General features: G+C 31.6%; 1 protein-coding gene across 1 annotated transcript; it reads left to right on the top strand.

The window, feature by feature from the left end:
• The first annotated feature begins 3,553 nt into the window (after nucleotides 1–3,553).
• Nucleotides 3,554–23,361, top strand: LOC143083059 (uncharacterized). The gene is made up of 16 exons (XM_076259230.1): nucleotides 3,554–3,747; nucleotides 4,179–4,352; nucleotides 5,276–5,473; nucleotides 6,790–6,924; nucleotides 7,560–7,697; nucleotides 8,314–8,457; nucleotides 9,086–9,229; nucleotides 11,234–11,377; nucleotides 12,220–12,357; nucleotides 13,856–13,999; nucleotides 14,480–14,614; nucleotides 15,824–15,923; nucleotides 17,588–17,610; nucleotides 18,096–18,334; nucleotides 21,716–21,838; nucleotides 23,294–23,361. The coding sequence occupies exons 1-16, from the start codon at nucleotides 3,744–3,746 to the stop codon at nucleotides 23,315–23,317; spliced, it is 2,007 nt and encodes a 668-aa protein (XP_076115345.1). The 5' UTR covers nucleotides 3,554–3,743; the 3' UTR covers nucleotides 23,318–23,361.
• The last annotated feature ends 856 nt before the right edge of the window (nucleotides 23,362–24,217 follow it).

Genomic DNA, 24,217 nt, shown 5'->3' on the forward strand with positions numbered 1-24,217 from the left:
ATTGTCATTTTGTTTATTTTTTATTTTGTTAAATCTTCTGAAATCAGACTCGCTCTTCTCTCGAACTGAATTTTAATGTGCGTATTGTTATGCCTTTACTTTTTTACATTGGCTAGAGGTATAGGGGAGGGTTGAGATCTCAAAAAACATATTCAACCCGGTCGCTTTTTTTGCGCCTGTTCCAAGTTGGGAGCCTCTAGCCTTTGTGAGTCATGTTTTATTTTTAATTTTAGTTTCTTTTGTATAATTTGGAGTTTAGTATGAAGTCCATTATCACTGAACTAGTATATACATTTGTTTAGGTGCCAGCTGAAGAACGCCTCCTGGTGCGGGAATTTCTCGCTGCATTGAAGACATATTGGTGACCTTCTGCTGTTGTCTGTTCTATGGTCGGGTTGTTGTCTCTTTGACACATTTTCCATTTCTATTCTCAATTTTATAAAGTTGAAGAGCATTGCGGATAGTAAAAAACAGTTCGTATTTTTGCTTAGCCTATGACATATCCCTTAATGTAACAATAAAATGTATACACTGTAAAACTGCAAGCAATATAAATTCTTTATCACAGTGTCGTTTATAGACAGGGATTAGCAAAACGAAGTCACTATATACTTTAGAATTTAGTTTTTTTATAAACCAATATGATATTCAAACAAAATATTTAATATGCATAGGAAAACCTTACCTATATTTAAAAAGACACTGAGTTCATATAGGGAAGATATAAAAGGTCGCATCTCTTGCCTTTTAACGATATTAACTACATAGACACAGTAGTTTTTCTAAACACTATGTTTGAAATGTCACGTTTCATATCAGAACATTTCACACATATGTCGTCAAGTACACGCGTTCAGACTTTAGGACTATGAATATCATGCCACAAAAATATTCTTTGTAAGATGAATATTAGTATCAATGTTCACTCGGACTGATTCAATAGCATGTCACAGGGAAAACTTGTCAATTGAATTGCTAGTCATATCTTTTATTAATTCATTATGTGAAAGGGAAAAAAATCGTCATGTAATTGTCAATCGAATTAGTTCAGGAATTGTTTATACAAACTCTAGATCTATAATTTTCATGTAAGACATATGGGTGATACGATATTAAATACAATCATGTAACATCAGTCGCAGTGAAATTAAAATACATATTTGTGAAAAAGGCTCCCTCTTCCAAACTTAATATTTGCTTTAAAACAAAGGCAGGATACGTAAACAAGAGGCGGAAACGTTCAAAGGAAATTCAAAACTCATTTGTCGACGAAATACTGTCAACGTCATGGCAAATACAAACAAAGCTAAACGAACAAACGTTCACGTACACAGAATATCACATATAAACTTAATACTGAGCAACTCAAACTCTACCAAAACGCAGGTGATCCGTGTTATAAGCTGCTCATGCTCAACCTGTTGAATCAGGGGGGTGTTTAACAAAGAAAACATATGATACTTAATGTCAAGGCCAATGGAAAGAGGACATTGTGAATACGACAAATGTAACATATTTGTTTTTTTGGGTACAGATATTCCATATCGATCGACCAAGAGGTGATAATGTATGTTAAACCTTACTTCATGTAACCATTGGCTCATTGATTCAATAAATAGCTAATAAGCAGCAACCTTCTATCAAGACCAAAATAAAGGCATATGGGTTATCATATGTAATGCATTATCATGCTAACTAGATATTCGTCCCATAGTTTAATGTTCTTGTTCTCAATTCATTCGAGGTTCATGCCGTTCAAAGTGTGTTTCTTGCATAAGTATGTGTTTATATCATTACATAGAATCTCGATAACGTGCCATATATATGAGAAAAAAACTGAGACTAGTGGGTCTTGTGACATATTTTTATGACCTGTATATGATAATTTTTGGTTAGAATAGTTTGTTTCTTAACATTCTTCTCGACGAACTACTCTTTCATTATTCATGGCATAATATGTTTTAGCTCTGCATAAAATTTATTGAGCCACTTGTATATGTATGTATATGAATATTTTGATGATTTGGGTATAATTTTAACATTTTGTTTAATTTGACTGTAATCGATGCTTTAAAAATTAATTTTGAAAACATAAGTGCTGTAGAATATTTTTATTATAGAAAACCTTACACCATATGGAAGAGCAACACAAAGCTCCCAGTCCGGCGAGGGTGGACCAGACAATGCCATAATGCCACCAATATCAAACGAATGGGGCTATGACAAATGTACACATACAGATCCTTATAAAAGCCCAGCTTGGTGGATGTTTAATATTTCGTTTGGGCCTGCATTCGTCACAGATATAAACATATACTACAGAGAACAGTGTACGTAAAACAGTGACGATGATTTTGTGTGAAATTTCAGGAAAAAGCTTTACTCTTGAAAACAAAGAAAAAGTCTGCTCAATCTTTTTAAAACAGACAATTTAATAATGACTAGTGAGCTCGAGGGGAAACAATGGTAGTAATGCTCCTCGCACTTCGAAAATATGACTCAGTATTAACAATAGCTCAGGAAGGAAATAGTTTCAGGCAAAATCAGCTGTGTTGCATAAAATCTGGAAAATCTTACCTTTTTTAACAGAATAGGGAAAAGAGAAAATATTAAATACAGTCGAATAGAATTAAAATGTTTTGGACACGATTGTCGCATACTACGCCATTAAAATATATGTTTGATAAAATTTCAAATTATATTCCAGATAACGACCGGATGGATGGGTTTAAATTGTATATTTCAAATACCTCAAAAATTCCTCCGTCTGACTATCTTTGTTACAAAGATTCGGCGGAAGGATTTCCGAAGGTCACAGAGACCATTCCTTGCAATCAGATTGGACAGTACATTATATATTATGATGATAAAGTGGGATATGGAGACTTCGGAAATGTTATTGAATTATGTTACGTTGCCATTAATGGTAAGTTTGTTATTAGAATAGTACGGTGTACAGTATTGTAGTTTTAAAAATAAACGCCTCGATTTATGGCGAATCATGTGGTAGTGGTAATTGTTGATTATAACTTTCAATACACTTTATAATTTTTAATCGTCCGAAGCGTTTTTTTCTGAATTTACTTTCATCGTTTAAATAGCAGAGCTAAACATGTGAAAGGCAAGAATGTATATATAAGTATCCTCACACGCGAAATAATATATGACCAAACTAAATTTAAAAATAACAGCCATCTAAGTAATCTTTGTCTTAAGAAAGACATTGTAACCTTAATCTTATGATAATTTCTGAATTTTAGAATCTAAGGTATACTTCACATCATATCGGTACTAGCGTACTGACTATATAGCTACTGAGCTGCTGAAACCATCGGGAAGCTCATAGTTGACCACGACACACACATACCATCTACAATTAAAACAAAAGACAGACAACTAAAAATTAATATTTGAAGAATAATAAATGCGAATTGCAAAAATACTTTAATATTAAAGTACATCGTAATGTAGGAATTTTTATATCGTAAATCCTTCCTTCACTGAAAATCCCTCGTTATCGACGTTCATACTTTTTAAACTTGTCAGGATGTGAGAAGCATTATTGGGGAAGTAACTGCAAAAATTCATGCACAGAAAATTGCATAAATCAACAATGCTACCCAGGAAATGGATCTTGTGTATGGGGATGTAACGCTGAACACTGTTTGAATGATATTTGCGATAAAAACACTGCAGTTTGCACCAATGGTTGCAAGGATAGACGAACTGGACCTTTTTGTAACATGTGTAAGTATTTTATACTAGTGATTACTTAGAAAATAGAAATCACTGATCAAATTTATGTTGATGGAATATGCGTTTTATGCTATAAAAAGCTGATGGTAAATCTTTATTTAAATATATTTAACGTCTCACTGCGTGAAGCATACACGGTATACAATTCATTAAGTGAATAATTTTAATGTAGGGTCTAACTTTAATACAATTAATCGCTAAAGCAAGTTTGATAACAATTTTGGTCCCTAAAAAATCAAGCATTTTATGTTAAAATGAGGAATCTTATTTAAACTTAATTTTTGAAATCAAATATATATGGCTTATCTTCTCTCATACGACAAAAATATAATGCTATAACCTTTTCTGTTATGCAAACATCCTTTTGTTTTCTTAAGACTTAAAATGAGAGAAAAAATAAGATTATTGTATCTCTATTACAGATAACATAGCAACTGACGCTATAGTCTCACAAAATCCGGTTGGTAGTCAACCGGCTTATATGGCAAATGATGGTGATAAAATATCGTGTTCAAAAACACAGGGAACTAACGTTCGGTTTCATGTTGACATGAAGGAAATAAGAATTGTGACAGAAATTTATATTACAGGCAAAGGTATAATGACTAACATAAAAAATATTCTACGCACAAAGGTAGCTAGTTAACATGTTCTTTGATAGAAATGTATTAAACACGCAAAGGTGTGTAGGTATAGAGCGTTAAGATAGAAATGTATCGCACAGAAAAATGTAAGTTATTTGACATTCTGTTATATAGAAACAGAATTATACAGTCAAACGTATGAATAACAACTAGCTAGTGAAGCCTTGTGGTACATGAAATCGAAATATTGTCCATGACAGAAAGTTGTTTGTTATCAAAACAGAGACACGAATACCATATATTGTCTGAATTTGACTTGAAAACAATTAGGACGGTACCAATTGTACAATAAACCAGTTACCTATTTCGATATTTACGCTAGATATTGTTTATAAATCCGACTTTCCAGTTGTTAAAAGCTTATAAGAGAAAAACACCTTTGGAAAGCCAAAATCCGGACAAGGAATCAGAGCTATATTAAAAGAGATGCATTATTCATTGATTTAAAACGTTTAATTAAGGTTAGTTTAGGTCATCACCAAATACTTCTATTCTACTCCAAATCTTGACGCATAAAAAAGACAGTACTGTGATTCAAGGATTAAAATCTTGTACGAGACAATATTCTAAAATCTTTCCAGAAATATCAAACAGGAACATAAACATGATAAAGATTGAGAAGTATGAGTCATTACAAATGTGGACAAATTAATTATCCAAGGGCATGTTGCTATTTTTCACGTTTGTTACATTAAATAATTAATATCTTTTTTTATATTTAAAAATATATACCAGTGAAGAATACAGTAACATTATGAACATGTGACATATACTTTTTATATTCAAACGCAGGATTGGAGAGATAAATATTTTACACATCGTTTGTGTCTTAAGATCAACACAGCAGCATATCATATGGATAGTATTTATTTCAGTGAATTCTACAATGAAAGGAGTACATACTATATATGCATCAAACTCAAGCGCATTTCCTGAAAAAGTCATTGTTCTATATCAAGGAGAAGCATTTCCAACAGCGATCGGCGTCCATGCTGTTTTCAGATACTTGACGTATGTGCCTGGTTTAAATAATACATTTTCAGAAATAGAAATTTGTGAAATTGGTATTGTAGGTGAGTGATTTAAATCAAATAGAAATTACTTACTTGTAATGTTTCATGACGAGATTAAACTCACAACTACAATTGTTTTTTTTTGTTGGTTTTTTTTGTGTTTTTACTTGATGCTTTTAATTTTACTCGATCTGATGAGTTAAGCCCATTCAACAGATTTTGATAATGTGTATTGAAGTTTTGCTGTACATGTTGGCAACCATAAAATACCGTTGTTCAATTGTCATAAATCTATAGAGAAAAAATAATCTAGGTAACAAACTTAAACTGTTGGCAACACTTCAACTATAAGAGGAAAACAACGAAAAGAAAGAAACACTGAAGAGCAACAAACACCAACATACAAAGAGACAGGCTACTTCATAACAACTGTCATATTCCTGACTTGGTACAGAAAAAAATGGTGGGTTGATCCTGGTTTTATGGCAAGCAAATCCTCCGGCTTATATGACAAGGTCATCAAATTGTCGTTAAAATGACAATACTATGTGCCAGGAATACAGTACAAACAAACACTAGTATAATCAGCACAGAGAAAAGCAAAAATAAATAATATGATGATACATTTCAACATGTAAACCTCAGAATAATAACAGATTTATTCCTTAAACAACAGACCAACACCACAAACGTTGGTATATTTTTGTGACGTATATATAAACTTGAAATGCATACAATTATATATATAAAAAAACACTTACACTTATTTTCACAATACTATGATCGTTTTTGTCATATAGCTCTTGAACTGTTTTGGTTCTTATACTTTCTTGATTTGATATATCAATGCTTTGGACGCATGAAATGTATAACGTTCTGTTTTCGGGTTTTAAAATGTTTTTGTACTCCCTCCAAAACGTTTACCAATTATGTTCTGGGACGGTCATTTTGATATGTATGAAAAGCACTTAAAAGACTGACCAATAAGTGTGTATGTCTCAGATATGCAAGTCAAATTTCAGATGCATCCTCTGCGGTAAATTCAATACTCGTCTGTGCAGACTTTTCGCTTTCAGATCTTTCAATTAGATTTAATCCGATTACATTGTAAGATCGCAATGTCCGTTAAAGATTTAAATTCGTTTACTTATGTCACTTATCTTAAGTTGATCTTTCATGGCTTTTGGAAATTTTTAGTACCTTTTGATAATATTATTATGCACATGATGTCTTACATTGGCTTTTAAACGTTTGAGTTTGAGCGTTTCTTATAAGGTTAAATACAGAAAAGTTATTCGGACGCACGAAATTGAAAGTGTTATTTACGTTTTGTAGCTATAGCCACTTTTATTGACCTATTTTTATTTTATTTTTAGGATGTAAATCTACACAATATGGTCTACTTTGCAATAAGATATGTCCAGCAACATGTCGAGGACCATGTGACCTTGAAAGCGGGGTTTGCATATTTGGTTGTTTAAATGGATGGGTTGGTAAAAAATGTGAAACTGGTAGGATTATTGTTAACGGATTTATTTAGTCAACTTTATTTGTTTCTGTTTTAATTACCTCGCATAATGATAATCCAAGAATTTAACAAGACATAGCCTTCTTCATTATAACACATATAGAGGTTATTATCTGTATATTGTCTTATTTTTCTTTCCTTGTTTGAGCGCCTCTTACAAGTGTTAATCTATTGAAATAATCTAATTTAACAGCTCCTGTTAATTTATTTAAATTTCGAAGAGGCAACCGATGTATCTATCTTTTAATATTCCGACGATAACTTTGAAAACAAACACATGAGCACCAACAGATGCGTTCGTTGCACGTAAAAAAAACTACTCATACAACAAGGTCTTGATGTTTTCCGTTCAATGTCAGTAGTTCGTGTTAAAAGAAATGGGAAGAAAAGGGGGCGTGTGAGGATACAAATTGATTAAACTACAAAATGTTATGAAAAATCAAAACATACATCACAAAATCAACATTTTATATTTTATTTATATCTCTGAACCAACGAAGATAAACGTGTATAGTTTTACTATACATGTTAAACAAAAGTTACATATGCCTCACGCTATGATAAAGCACAAGATCAAATTTCATTAACTCGAAAAAAAATTGTAAAATGATTTGACAGCATGCAGATCTGGGTATTATGGAAGAGGTTGTATTGAGCAGTGTTCGGTAACCTGTATTAATCCACGATGTTCACATATAACCGGAGAATGTATCGGTGGATGCAAGAGCGGGTGGAAGGGAATTAATTGTACACAAGGTAAGTGCGACATCTCAAGTTTATATCACATGTTCACAAAAAGGAGAGCAGATATTGGGATTAATCTGCATTTAACAAATTGATCTTTCAAAGAAATTGGGTTCTGAAAGATTTGTATTGTTTAGGACACTAATGTGTGGTCACCTGTAAATCAAAGCATCATTGCAACGTAAAATATTAGAAATAGCTGACGTCACCTTTAGAATTTACAATTTATTTTTTATCTTATCTAAGTTTTCAACAATTCTTATTGGATTTTAAAAATGCAACATCTGTAGAATGACGTATCTTTAGGTTCATACATCAATTATGATACATGTTCTATTAATCATTTCTCTTATAAATACAAAGATGACAACATTCCTGACACTTCTTTAATGTTATATATAAAATTATATCATTCGGTAACAAATTGACTTTAGATGATCAAGTTAATTAACCCCAATCTAAACACTAAGAAACAGTATCTATCGCCTAACCTTAAAAAGTAGGCCTGAAAATCATAAAAATAAACATAATGCATCCGCTTATTGTTAAATTACATTTTTTTCTAACTCATTTTGTCTGAGATCTTCTATAATTGAAAATTAATCATTCGTACGTAATTTTTTTCCAGAGTGTAGTATTGGATATTTTGGAGGAAACTGTACAGAATTTTGTGGGGGATGTCTATCAAACTCGTGTGATCCTGTAGATGGATTATGTAATATCACAAAAGCTTGCAAACCTGGATATATTGGTGGGGATTACTGCAACCAAAGTATGTGAAATTTTATAACATAATTCATGATGTAACATGATTCTGCAAGTATTATTTCGATCTTGGAGTTAAAACTCAAAAGCTATATTTTCATATAAGGTAGATTAGTTAATCAGATTAATCGTTATGATTGACTGAACTCAGCAATTATTGGTCACTGTACAGCCAAACAAAATTAGTAGGATCCATACCACATGCATGTAGCAACCTATAATTGACCCCGATATGTCAAATGTAAAACAATTGTAATGAGAAAAACTAACAGGTTAATTCATGTACAAAACAATAAAAGAAAAACAAATATGATAAACAAAATCACCAAAAACCATTGAATTACAGACTGTTCTCTATAAAAAATATATTTAAAAAATAAAGCATACTTCTGTCAATCTATAAAAGACCATATGGTAAACATGAATTCATCGAATACATTAACATATAAGTAAAGACGAAAATGTGATAATCCGGATCCTGCAAATAGCATTTCACTGTTATTGAATGCACTTTTACTGCATATTTAATATTTAAAACAAGACATTATCAATATCCTGTCAGTCATTTAATACTCAAGCTGAGTCTGATTTTATTAAAACATCGTAACTATTCTAATGATGTGTTCTTTTTCCAGAATGTAGTGACGGCTATTTTGGCGTCAACTGTACTAATTATTGTTGGGGATGTATTTCCAACATGTGTGATCCTCTTGATGGTTTGTGTAAAAACACAACAGCGTGCAAACCTGGATATTTTTACGGGGATTACTGCAACAAAAGTATTTGAAATTTAATTATTGTTGATGCCACATTGTTATGTTAGTGGGTTTTTCCTTTATCTCAACAAAATACAACAGAGTTAGTTTTTTTTTAAGTAGATCTCAGAATAATTTCTGAAATGAGTGACTGACGTCGGTAATGAATATTCTTTACAATTCTGTGTTTAGTCAAATTCATTTTGATGACCTTTAATATATCTTGTCCATACATGGTTTTTATGGTTTTTATGATTTTTACCGTTTATTTGAGTCCCCAATGATCTTCTTTCAACTTCGTACTTTCTTGTGTCTTATTAACTTTTTTTATTCGAGTCTTTTAAAGACAAAACGACGTCTGACGCTCAAAAGTTGGACCACTTAAGTGCGTTTCTGTTGAATAAAAAGTAAAATCACAAAAATACTGAACTCCGAGGAAAATTTAATCGGGAAGTCCCTAATCACATGCCAAAACCAAATGACAAAACACATCAAAGGAATGTACAACAACTGCATGTCATATTCCTGACTTGGTAAAGGCATTTTCAAATGCAGAACATGGTGGATTGAATCTGGTTTTATAGCGCTAAACATCTCACTTGTACAACAGTCTCATCAAATTCCGTTATATTTATAATGATGCGTGAACAAAACAGACATAATAAATAAAATAGTCAAAATATAGGTACATCAGTCATCACTTTGATTCAATCTCAAATCATTTACAAAAAAGCACAAAAGCATCTCTCAAATTTAAAACACACATTCGTTGCTTCGCGTGTCTACTGTCAGGAAATGTAATCGTCACATAGGAAAATCTTTTGTCATTCACTGTTTATTCAAAACAATTTTATAATTTCACATGGAGAATTTTGGTATACAGGGTTAAACATCAAAAGTTATGTTAGAATTAATTTCAGAATAGACCGAGATTTAAAATTGTCCAGAAAGTTCTATAGAATATTTAAGAATCAACATATGGTAATTACCACTACGCGAGTAAAGTAATGTTGTCGTTTGTCGTTTAAAGTATTTTCAAATTTATAATAGAACAATAACATTATGACATAATAAGGAATAATAGTATCCCGAAAACATGAGCGGCATCCGTTATAACGGTCATGAATTAAAATATAATTTGAAAATAAAACAAAACATACAATATAAATCCGTAAGGCGACCTTGATTTGATAACCCCTACATTTTTTTTTCTCTTGGGAATAGTTGTCTTATTAGTCACCATACTGCAATTGTCGAAACGAAACGCATTAATCACCAGACCTGAGACGTAATATACGGATTTCAAATTCCTTAACTCGATTGGCACACGATAACGTCAATTTAAAATAATTCAGTTAAAATTTCTAGCGAATTGTTGCTGGTAAAAATTACATTCTCGACTTCATCGTTTCAGCGAAGGTTATTGAGCGCGTGGCCTAGACCGTTTTTTTCGAAAAAGTTTACTACGATATATATAGTTATTACTTTTATGATTTAAATCCCTATTAATAATATACAAGTAAATACTGAGTAAATGTTTTAGAAAACAAGACGATTTATATGTTTATAAGTTCTTCTTTTCCCGCAAGATGTTACCAATTCTTTGACTCAATAAAGTCAATAGAATCTTAGCATTACCAAACGGATACAAATCCAAACTTACTTTTGTTTAGTGATTATTCAAAATAGTGTCTATCTAGTTTCAAACTAATGCACTATGATGTGAAATCAATGTCAATTAAACACACATAACAATAGCTTTATATTTACTCATTTAATGTGTTTGAACTTAAGGTTTTTTCATTTTATTATAGACTTTCCTTTTTGAATTTACCGCCGAGTTCATTAGTTTTTTTATATATATACCTGTACATAAGTAGTATAACTGAACTTTAAATAACAAAATAACAAAATAACAAAATAGATGATAAACAGTTTAATGAATATGATTTTTATTGAATATCTATTTTCATCTTAGTTGTTTAACAGTTACATTCAACCATTCTAGTACAATGTTCTTTTTTCTAGAATGTAACAAGGGACATTTTGGCGACAATTGTACAGATTATTGTTGGGGCTGTATGTCAAACTTGTGTGATCCTCTAGATGGACTATGTCATATCACAGCAGCCTGTAGCCCTGGATATTTAGAAGGGGAATACTGCAACAAATGTAAATGTGTTTTTTTTAAGTGATTCGTATGTATTTTCTTAATGTTCAGTTTGCAATTGCCACCAAAACACTTGAATGATGGATGTTTAATAGGTTTACACTCATACCTTTAATACTAGTATTTTGTGAGTTCCCGATCTAAACTATAACTTGTATTCAATAACAAAGAATGCTTGTAAAAAGTCTCAAAAAAATGAAACAATGATCAGAAGCTTTAATCTTTGTTTATATCAAATATTGAAACATTGGATTTCAATGGTTTTTATAGTACAAACCATGTCAATAATATGTGCAGGATATATTGATGACATATTTATTGATAATTCAGCACTTCATTTTCCAAAATATATAATCTTCTAACTTTATGAATTGATAACATGATTTTATTAAAGTCAAAAGAATTGTATCTTTATTTTACATTTTCTAGTCAGAACAATGCTTCTTTTCGTGTCTTTTTCTTTTATATAACAGTTTTCCCCCTCGAATGAGACACATTAATTTAGAGTCACTTTGTCAAATACAAACCCCAGTGTCCAGTTTAGTCTCACTTGTACATTTGTTTATGTTAACGTAATCTCGTTGATATGAAAATTACTGAGAACTATACCGATCTGTAACTTTTTTTCGAAACATTTAGTACTCATTCTAAACAATTGATTGGCTTACCTAGATTATGCACATTTAGTTTGAAAGACTACTAAAGAAGTTGAAACTCTAAAAAATACGGAAAATTATTTATATGCTGTAACTGCTGAATACTGATTCAAAATTATGTTCATTTGACGTTTTGATTTATAATTTTTGAGATCTATCTGTTGAGTAACTCTAACTTAATTATACAGCATGTGATAATGGTTTTTATGGAAGTGGCTGTCTTGAGAAATGTTCTTTTAACTGTAATATATCACTATGTAACCATATTTCTGGAGAATGCATTGGAGGTTGCAAGAACGGATGGATGGGAGTTAATTGTACAGATGGTAAGTGTTTCAGTTTTATCATTTATAGTTCTAAAATATGAAAGATAAAAGAGAAAAAATAAATAATACATTCCAAAATGTCTAGAATAGAGAAAATAGTTATCCCATGCCACATACAAAATACACGACCCTGACACCAATGTACAGGAACAACGTTTTTACTAATCCTCTTCACCTCAAAATCAATATCAAGCATACTAAATAGCAAAAACCTCTTTAATGAATTTAAGAATTAATCAGTAATGATGATCTGAACATAACCTTTTATATTCGGAAACAAAAATCTTGTTAAGATTTTAATTGGTATTTGATATTTTTTTAATAGTTATCCCACTCGGACTTGGTGTGTCAGTGTAAGATCACCCCGATGGCCGGAGGCCAGAGGGTGATCTTACACTGACACACCAAGTCCGAGTGGGATAACTATTTTACATCCAACCTGTTTTAGATTAGACGAAAAACCATTTACAATTCATAAAATCTAGTTTAGAACGCCACACAACCATTACAATATACTTTATATATCACTATATGATGTATACCCTTGATGACCCTCAAACACGATGAGTAGATATCAAATAATGTCAAATCGCCCCACTTGCCAATCGGCCCACACTATATCGCCACTTTATAAAAAAATCGCCCCACTTGTTTACCGACTCGCCCCACTTTTGAAAAAGTGTAAAATCAAATTGAACAATCAGTCTGAAAACTCACTTAGTCATGTTATTAAGGAAAAAGGTTTAAACCCCACTGAAAAAAGGTTTGACAACTTGCCCCACTTATAAAAAGATCTTGCTTCCTTTCAGTATGTCAAATTACTATTAACTCGTATCCAGTCGTCCTGGTGTAGTGGTATCTGTCGGGGCTTGATATGCTAAAGGTCTTGAGTTCGAATCACAGCATATACACTGGATTTTTTCTACGTAAATTTTTGATAGTCTTTTCCGTATAATTAATTATAAGTTTTATAGTGGATTTGACATTCACGCCAAAATGTTACAGAACAAAGGAAAGCATGCATAACAAAGAAACTCAAACTTGGGTGATCTGGTAGGGGTGATCCGGCTCAGATCACCCCTGTTAGAACAAAGTAGCTGGGATGTTACAACAGTTATTCGTAATTATTAGACAATTAGCTTGTACTAATACCAGCACTGTTACAATATTTTCATACAATTCAGAAGAAAAAAACTGAGCACCGTATTAACACTTTAAAGCTGCATTGCATCTCAGAGTTACTACGCTTTATAGTAAAAAAAATAATGTTGAATTTGTTGTGTACATTCATTCTTTGTTCAATACAGTGCAGCTCAAAAATGTGTTGATACTTTTAGATTATATAGTATAATACATGTATATCAATTAATATGTTTAATTACAAAAAAACGATTTAATAATTTTCTCTATAAATGTGATAAAATTTCTAAAAAAGAATTAGTGTAATAGTGTATAGTGAACCGATGGAATAGTATTCTTATGCATTGTTCGTTTCTAGAATGTATTAACGGGTACTTTGGAAAAAATTGTGAAAGTTTTTGTGGTGGATGTATATCAAATATGTGTGATCCTGTCGATGGAGTTTGTAATAATGCAACCGCATGCAATCCTGGATATAAATACGGGGAATACTGTAACGAACGTATGTAAAGCTGAGTAGTCAGAATAGTTTGTTAGTTGTTGTAAAGAAAGTGCAACAAGCTCATAGCAACATTTTTTTAATGTTAGTAGAAAAATCTTTACACCTATAAAAAAAAACTGTTCTCTGAAGATTGACAGATATTCTACCGCACGTGACGTTACGTTAAATAAACGTAAATCACTTTCAAACAGAATTCAACATTATTTAGCTCCTGGTATATAGGAGTATGTTATACATTTACCGAAAATTTACTTTTAAATTAAATTCATTATTCGAAAAAACTAACAGGTTTTTCACTAACATAGATTGCCATTTCTGTATACGGCACTAATATTGTTTTGTGTGTTTTAAAGCTCTTTAACTTCAAAATGATCTGGTCTTTCAACTTTTATTAAACTCAAGAATACGAAAAAAATATATGCAATACCGTTTGATATAATGTAGTTGTATGGTATTTCTTATATCAAATCTATTTTGTAGGATGTGACGATTGGTCTTTTGGAAATAACTGTTCATCAAGATGCAATTGTTTGAAGAATCCTTGTGACAAATGTACAGGAACATGTCCAATTGAGGGATGTAAGACAGAATGGCTTGGTGAATCTTGTAATCAAGGTAGTAAACCGGAAATACAAAGTTCTTATTAGGTCTTTCAAACATGCAAATAAGAAAGATACCTTACTTTTATTGTTTCTGGACTGTTGTATCAGAAATGAATACATCATACATGTAGCAGACATAAGTTAAATATATGGACTTGATTTGTAACATTATTTTCAGTAAGACAATAAAAAAATCGGAAGGCGACTCCTGTTTTTCGTAAGGTTCTTGATTCTGAATTTCTGTTTTCTGTGAAAAACATACAAGAAGATGTGGTATGAGTGACAATGAGACAATTCTCAATTCAAGTCACAATAAGTAAACAATTGTCAAAAGTGAAACGATAAGTCAAAGTACGGCCTACAACACGGATCATTGGCTCATTCCTAACAGTAAGCTATAAAGGGGTCCCAAAAAAGCTTATATAAAACCATTCAAACAGGAAATCCAACGGTCTAATCTTTATAAAAAAAAACGAGAAAACAGATACATTTTGGAACCACATTATCAAACCACAGAACTGTACTACAGGTTTCTGTCTTAGCATCGATGCAAACAAATGCTGCAGTTTTGAACGTTTTAACAGGGACCAAATGACTTAACTCAAACAAAAACAAAAATTAACAAAAAAACAAGTAAACATACACAGAACGAATGAATTTGATCTATGACACAATATAAATACAATAATAATGAACAACAGGAAGATGTAAAATATGTTTAGTTATATTGTTTTCGTATCTATATAATACTTATAAAAACAAAAATCCATATGAAAACAACACATGGCCGGGTCAAGATATTCCGCTAATCTCTTTCTTACGTTGTAATCAATATTCTATCTACAGTAGAAGAACACCTTTAAACATGTTGTGATAATGCTTATTCGATAAGCAGTGTCAGTTAGATGTAGAATTTAAAAAACATAAAGATTTACAGCATAATTTTGTATCACATTCTTTCTAATTTTTCAAGGATATCTAGAGCAAAATCTTTAATCCCAATTTTAACTTTTTTGTAGTGATATCAAAACTGTAATAATTTCTTTACTTAGCACTTCTACACACCATGCCTTATTCAATGATCAATATACATTGTTTCATTCAATATGCTTTTTCATCAAGATGAAAGTCGTTGATACAAATATCTTTATTTCGGAAATGCCAAATCATACATTGCGAGGAACCGACCTGATAATATCCTGCCTATATTTTTTTGTTTCAGTGAGATCGAAGAAATTGATCAATTGGTTAGCTATTGGTGGAGGTGTTGCTGGTCTCGTGATAATAATTTTGATTCTATCGGCTGTATGTTTTATTTACAAGTAAGTAACGTATGTTTTTAACATATTATAACAAATAATACAGAACTTTTTGTTAAATCGATTGAAAGTCAATTAGCTTTCAACAATACATTCAATACATTGCAATTATTATACTGAAAAAGTCAAGTCATTTTGTCCTTTTAAGATTCTAATATAAAACGATTGTTTCTTTCAACTGTATTATGGTCACTGTTCTTTTGTCAAGTGCAATTATTGTATAGATGTTAGTATACATACTGGTAAAGTGTATAACGCGGTTGAAAAGAAATAAAGCCAAATAAAAAGAAATTAAAATTAATATCAACTTATATCAGCAACACGAAGGGTGTCATAGTTAGAACAGGATATACTTTGCCTTCAGGTGCGAATAAAGTTATCCTTGGAGTTTTGTGTTGATCATCCTTAGTTTTTCTATGTTGTGTTTTGCATGTTTAAAACTGTCATTTCGTGATTTTTCGAGTTTTTTTGTTGTGCCATGGCGTTATCAGTTTGTTATCGATTTATGAGTTTTATTATTCCTTTAAATATTTCTTACTGTATATATTTTAAGTCTTACGGCTGCAAACGTGTTTTTGTTGACCGTTATGAATTGTCAGTGTCAAATAAAATATATATATATCATGTTGTCGTATGATTTAAAATGAGACGCCTACAAGCCACAGAAAGGAAAGAGGGAAGTAAATAACTATATGTTACCATAAGACATTCAACAGTTGTCAAAACATATATCGTATGCAGGAAATGTAGTAAGCTATCAATTTTATCGACATTTTGCGTTTTGGTGAATAAAATCGACACAAATGGAAATTCAACATTCCTTGGTTGTCATTAGAAGGCAGCATAATTTTTTGGGATGAATGTTGTATTTTACCTTTATAATTGCAACAATTTGTTTATTACTTATTACATAGTACGTTTTATGCATTTTGTATACAGGAGCCGTATTCCGTCTACAAAAAAAAAACTCATTAGTGAGGCTTGAATCGAACATATTAAAAATTCCAAAGAAAAAACAAAGTTAAAGATATTAAAAAAGAAGATGTGGAATGATGCCAATGAGACCACTGTCTACTAGAGACCAAAATGACACGGAAATTAACAACTATAGGTCACCGTACGGCCTTCAACAATTACCAAAGCCCATACCGCATACTCAGCTATAAAAGGCCCCGAAATCCCAATCTAAATCAATTTAAACGAGAAAACTAACGGTCTTATTTATATTAAAAAAATGAACGAAAAACAAATATGTAACACATAAACAAACGACAACCAATGAATTACAGGCTCCTGACTTGGGACAGGCTAGTACATACATAATGTGGCGGGGTTAAACATGTTAGCGGATTTCAACCCTCCCCTAACCTGGGATAGTGGTATAACAGTACAACATAAGAACGAAGTATAAAAATCGGTTTAAAAAGGCTTAACTCATCAGATGGACATAATTACAAGTGGACGAAAGCTTTTATCAAAAACAATAGAAGAAGTCATGTGTTGTAATTATGGGTACTCTATAATTAGTTTTTAATTCATAAAATGTCACATAATTGTAAAGTTTACTCCAGTTTCTGGTGTAAAAAATTAACTTCACAAAACTTTAAAGAATACTTTTAAAAAGAAACCATTACAATTTTTTTATTTTTTTCATTTGATATTTACAGACGCAAAGAAATATCGATAGAAGGTAAATATTCAGACAAATTAAATGGACGCTGTGATTCAGTAGCCTTTCCGTTATTTCATTTCTTTTGCAAATTTCTATCACTTATCCATATTTCGCAGAATTTAAAATGGATACTAATTAATAAAACCTATGCAGTGCCGATTTCAGTAGTTCCTTCCTATACCATGCATTACTCTGTTGGATTAGTTTTGTGCAAGGAGTACAGTTTATAAATACAAATTATGCCAGATTTTTAAAATGACTTCTATATCCTGGTTGTACATATAATATTCAACGCTTTATGTGCTTTAACAAGCATTATGCAAAACAAACGTTACTAAAAAAAGAAAGTGTATTTGTTATTTTATGCATTTAGTTTTGTAATGAACATCGTACATAAATCATCTTAAAGTAAAATAATAGACAGTAATAGACATAAAGCATGTAAAGTGTAATATGAATTTGAATAGTGTAATACAATATATTTTACAAAATTTTGTTTACAGATAGAAATCTAGCAATAAATACTGTATATGATCATGCCATACCGGATCAAGCCGAGGTAACATATTCTCGTGTAGACAGAGAGGAAACTGAACTACCGTCTACCAGGGATCATTTAATACACTCATACAAAAATTTACCGATTGTGGAAACGTTCTGTAATAACAAAATACCGATTGAAACCCTTAAGCAGGTTTTTAATGAAAAACGGAAAGATTGCGGCTTCAAGAAAAAATTTGAAGTAAGTAACGTTCAAGAATTCGAATATATGTTAAGTAATCTGGTTGTTTTTCATTGTTTTTCTTAGCGACTAATGTTTGTTAACGTTCAATATTTACCTCCATAAAATGCTTTCCGTTTTTCAGCATTATGATGTTCATACATCTTCAAATACAAATATCATCTAATAACAAAGACTACAGTTGCAAAATTAACTTCATATTAAACTGAGACTCATGTGCATTTTTCTTTGAAGTGTTTTGAAGCGTGTAACACCAAACACTTGCATCGCATTATTATAAAATCTGATACCAGTGTTAATTCAGGATTGTATAAAGATTTGAAAAAGGGTCCAAATAAAACAATTCAATAACATTAAGCAGTGTCTTATAAGGTTTATTAAGTCATATGTTTCGTGATTGTGATAAATAAATAACTTGGGACCATCACAGATAAATAAAACAGCCATATTACACATGCAAGGACAGTTTAAGCACATTACCATCTTTGTAAAAAAATGTTCTGTAGCAGATTTTATTTTTGAGTGAAGCTCTTTCCCATATAAAGTATTAAAAGATCTCAAAATTAGGCTTTTGTGGCAGTTGTTGCTGTTTGTCACTACAAGTTTAAGCATTAACATTAATAAGCAAGACCACATATTAAAGTATGGATACAGACAGGCTTATTATGCTTGACAAACATCTAAATGATGTTGATTGGTAGGTTTAAAAACAACTCAAAACGTGGACTGATCATATGAATTTTTATTTTTACTGGAGGTTACTCTCTTGTCTTAGGGCGGGATAAATCCTACTTTGTAAAGAATCACTCTGATTCAAACAAACAAAATTCTGAAACTTGAAATGATCAAGATGCTTGATTTTATTGATTTACAACATATTTGTTACGTTTGGAGGAAGTGTTTTTCAACACTCTGTCGGTATTCCAATTGGAACCAATTGTGCCCCTCTTCTTGTCGACTTGTTTCTTGATTAGTATGAAATTGACTTCATACAGGAACTTCTTACGAAGAAAGACAAAAAGTTAGCAATATCCTTTAACTTTACATTCCGGTATACAGATGATGTTCTCTCACAAAATAATTCAAAATTTGGTGACTACTTTGAACGAATCTGTCCCATCGAACTGAAATAAATCATACTACAGATACAGTTAAGTCTGCCCCATATCTTGACTTACATCTAAATGATGGACAATAAGGGTCGGTCGAAAAACAAAACTTTAAGAAAAAAGATTGTGAAATTCATTTCTATGAAGCCACATTCGAGTGGCGCCTGCATACGGATTATACATTTCCCAAATGATACGATATTTCCAGACTTGTATTACCTACATGTATCATGATTTCCTTGATAGAGGGTTGCTGCTCATAAGGGAGCTATTCAATCATGTTTCAAATGGTGTAGTTGAAATCATCCCCTTCCCTTTTCATGAATGTGACCTACGAAATTAGACTTTTTATCGGACTTAAGCAACACGACGGATGCCACATGTAGAGCAAGATCTTCCAACCCTTACGGGGCACCTGTGATCAACTATAGTTTTTGGTAGGTTTAGTGGTGCTCAGTCTTCTGTTTTCTATGTTGTGTCTTGTGTAATATTATTTGTCTGTTTGTTTTTAATTCACCTGGCCTAAAAGGACAAGTGAGCTTTTCTCATCACTTTGCATCCGTTGTCCGTCGTCCGTGATAGTAGTCCGTTAATTTCACAAAATCTTCTCCTCTGAAACTACTGGGTCCAATGAAACCAAACTTGGTCTACACCATCCTTAGGGTATGTAGTTTAATAAATGTATCCGATTACCCCGCCCATCAACCAAGATGGCCGCCATGGATCAAAATAAAACATGTGTGTAAAATGCAGTTATTGGCTTTAATATTTGAAACTAAAGCATTCAGAGCAAATCTGACGAGGTAAAATTGTTCATCGGGTCAAGAATTGTCTGTCATGAAATTTTCAGACGCATCAGACAACCCATTGTTGTTCAACCCATTGTTGGGTTGCTAATCATGAAAAGGTTATTTTAGGAAAATTGTGCAGTTTTTGGTTATTATCCTGAATATTATTATGAGTAAAGATAAACTGTAAACAGCAAAAGTGTTCGGGAAAAGGAAAATCTACACATGAGTCTACATATGACCAAAATTGTCAATTGACCCCTTATGGGTGTTCGCTTGTCATGTTTTGGATTTTTTTGTCAGATTTTCGGAATCCTGTGATTTTATCCATTTGAATGCATTAAAAACAATTCCTAATTGACCCACATTTTCTTTCTATAAATCATTTACAAGTATAATAATAAGTCATCTGTAAAGTCTTATAAAATCCTTGTTGCTTTCAAAAAGTTTTTTAGCACTTAAACTTGTCAATGATATAGCTATGAAAAGTCAAGAGAGAACATTTTCCCGCCAAAATTTCATTGGCTAATATAAAAAAACAAGCACATTGACCTATATTTTTTGTTTGCTCTTTTGTTTTCTTTAATAATCCCATATCAATATATACTAGTGTAATGAAAAGCTTGTTATTTTGAAACTGAGTAGCGAACCTCCTTAAAGAGTTATTGTCCTTTAAAGTAAATTTTTCTCAACTTTTATAAATGTTTTGTAAATTTTTAATTTTTCCTTTAAAACTACTAAGCCAAGTCATTATATATAGAGATAATTGTAAATAGCAAGAATGTTCAGTAAATTAAGATCTACAAACAAGTCATCACCACAAAAAAACAGATAATTTTGTCATTAACTCTATTCCTGTCTGTAATGTGTGTCCTTTGTTTAATATGCACATAGACCAAGGTGAGCGACACAGGCTGTTGAGAGGCTCTAGTTTTTTTTAGCCATGGCGTTGTCAGTTTATTTTCGATCTGAGTTTGCCTGTCCCTTTGGTATCTTTCGCCTCAACCTAAAGGTATAGTTTTAAATTCCCAATAATATTGTTTATATTTTGTCTTGACTAGTTTGTTTAATTGCTGGTACTACGTTAAACATATTTGTAAACTGGATCTTTTAGAATATTCAGACCGTTTACTTCCAAATAACTCCATCCTATCAAAATAAAACTAATTTGATCTTGGGGTTACAACAAAATATAGAAACATATGACTGCTATACACACATTTGTTCAAAAATGTTTGGTGTATGTCCTTACCTCCCTCAACTGTTTCATTTTGATATCAAAGTTTTCCAGCACATAGCACATATCAAATAGTTAACATGTACTTTGCAAAATTCTTAACGTTGTGAGGACTCAAGCAATTTGCAGTAGAATGCATTACCAAAGTAGTCGTTCATGACCTAACTTAACTTAACAATACCTTATGAAAATTAACATAATATGAAATACAAATCATTAAAACATGTGTTTTTTTTTTTATTTGTAGAATTTACCTAAAGAGCATGTTTACCCTTGTGTTGAGGGTTCAAGAGAAGAAAATAAAGTTAAAAATCGTTTCCTCACAACATTGCCTTGTATGTTAAACAACCTTAAAATATCTTCAATATCCGTAAATATTTGTTAGCTTAATATTTGATAAAACATGACGCACATTTACGCACAGACTACATGGAATAGCCTAAAAATTAATAATTTGACCATGACCATTTGACGTCATAATTGCGTTAACATGTATGGAAATGCACATTCCCAACTTGATGGAAGTTGATTAACTGAGTATATGTTATCTTTCATAAATTGATTGAGAACAATGATCATCTTAATGCATCACATGTATTTTATTTGTACTCACAAGTTAAGAGTACTTTTGCTAACCAGATAGTCAGAAAATGCATTTAATAAATTCCTTTTTCTTGCGAACAATCAGAACCGATATGTGAGAGATATGACAAACACAAGTATTCCTCCGACTATCGGACCTAATAATACATGAATATTAGAAAACAATCGATATCAAAATTATACTCACATATAAAAAAGGGGTAATTTTTATAGTTTTCTTTGTATGATTCCAGTATGTTTGATATCAGTTATTGTCTAAAATCTATATTACCTTTAAAGTTTTGTTAGGTAGACGAATACTGCAATACAATGATTCATTGACTCGTTATGTTAAAAAAAAAAGACACATCGTTCATGGTTTCGTTTGAGTCAATTTTAAATTACTACAGTATAAAAAGACTGATAAATGTTATTTTCTGTTGAAACACAAAAGCTTTTGACCTTGTGTTTACGTGTGTACATTTTTCAAATGATTCTATTTAAAGAAGCAAGTCGCACAAATGCTGAAAACTTCTGATTTATTTATTATTTCACATTTTCAAAGAATGCATTATTTTAGTATCATGAGTATTGTAACAATTATCTGTATTACAAATATTTTCAAAAAGGTAAAAATTTGTCTTTAACTTTTATTTCTTAATTTAAATTTTAATGCACTCGTCATGATTTAATGTCAATAAAACTTACGTTCACATGTGTGTAAAAAGAAATGCAAAAATAATCTGTTTTCAAATAACAAGATTTTCCATATACAGGATATCATCAATTAATATTTCAAATGCCGAATGTTTAAGATTAGGAACTTTCGATATTGTCCAGTGATGTACAACTAAGTAAACACATGCTTTTGTATAATTGTATGTACTAGTATTCATTGATTTATAGTTTATCGTTAAGTTTTGTTTTGTTTGGATTTTGGTATTTTGAAAAGGGGGTATCTTTTTAAAGTAAAATTGGATGACCAAATTAGCATTTTCTTGCTAAATTTTTAGTCGGAATAACTAATGTTACAGTTCTTAAATAATTTCAAACTTTTCATGTCTTTATAACAATGATATAACACAACCCCCCCCCCCCCCCCCCCCCCCCGACGGAATAAAAAAAGGAAAAATAGCAATGATAAGCCTATGAGTCAATTACAATAGACAGTCGTGATTTTGGTTTCTTTTTTTATTTAAATTTAGCAGGTTTCATGTTCTATAAATATGACATTTCATTGTAGATGATCATTCACGTATTGTTCTAAAAGGAAACACAAATCATGATTATATAAATGCTAATTACATAGACGTAAGTATACTATTCTTTTACTTTAACTATACAAAAAAATTATAAAAATGATATACTGTTTTGTCAAAATTGCAGATTTGGAAACCAAATGTATTATTAAAAGGTAAATGACAAAAAGACCGAACTCCTAGGAAAATTCAAAATGAAAGTCCATAATCAAATGGCAAAAAAACAAAACATCAAACACATCAAACGAATGGATAACAACTTTCATATTCCTGACTTGGTACAGACATTTTTTTAATATAGAAAACGTTGGATTGAACATGGTTTTACAGCTAGCTTAACCTCTCAACTATATATGACACTTGCTTAAAATGTCATAACAGTGACAACAACGTGTGAACTTATCATACAGATATAACAGGTAAAAATGTACAAAAAATAGGGAAACGTATATAACCGCAATTTAGTTTTTTCCTTAAGCCCTGGTCACAGCGAACCCACGACACATCTTAGCAGCGCCACCACATGAAATTTGTCAAATCGCGGGTAAATTGAAATCGTCGTAGGACAGTCGCCCGATATTTTAAGCATCATGACGCTGTTGTGTGTCGTGGGACGAAAATTGGACATGCACCTTTTTTACTCTACGATTATTTTGTCGTTCACTGTCTTGTGGCCGTCTTTTGAGTGTGTTATAACAGTTGTGCGACTGTCTTGCGATAAACACATTGTCGTGGGTACTAATATAAACCATTTTAATAAAACAATCTTACGACTGTTGCACGACTGTCGTACGGCAATTTTACGACTGTCGCAAGACACTCGTGATACAGTCGCACGATTGTCTCACGAATACCACATTTTGTACGATGCTCGCACTACATTGATTGTCTGTCGTACGACAGTGGTA

Source organism: Mytilus galloprovincialis, chromosome 1, assembly GCF_965363235.1.
Source record: "Mytilus galloprovincialis chromosome 1, xbMytGall1.hap1.1, whole genome shotgun sequence".
Taxonomy (NCBI): Eukaryota; Metazoa; Mollusca; class Bivalvia; order Mytilida; family Mytilidae; genus Mytilus; species Mytilus galloprovincialis.

Coding starts and splice junctions, on each gene's coding strand:
- LOC143083059 (XM_076259230.1), top strand. Junction 14,000..14,479: donor CGGGGAATACTGTAACGAAC/GTATGTAAAGCT, acceptor TCTATTTTGTAG/GATGTGACGATTGGTCTTTT. Junction 14,615..15,823: donor TGGTGAATCTTGTAATCAAG/GTAGTAAACCGG, acceptor TTTTTGTTTCAG/TGAGATCGAAGAAATTGATC.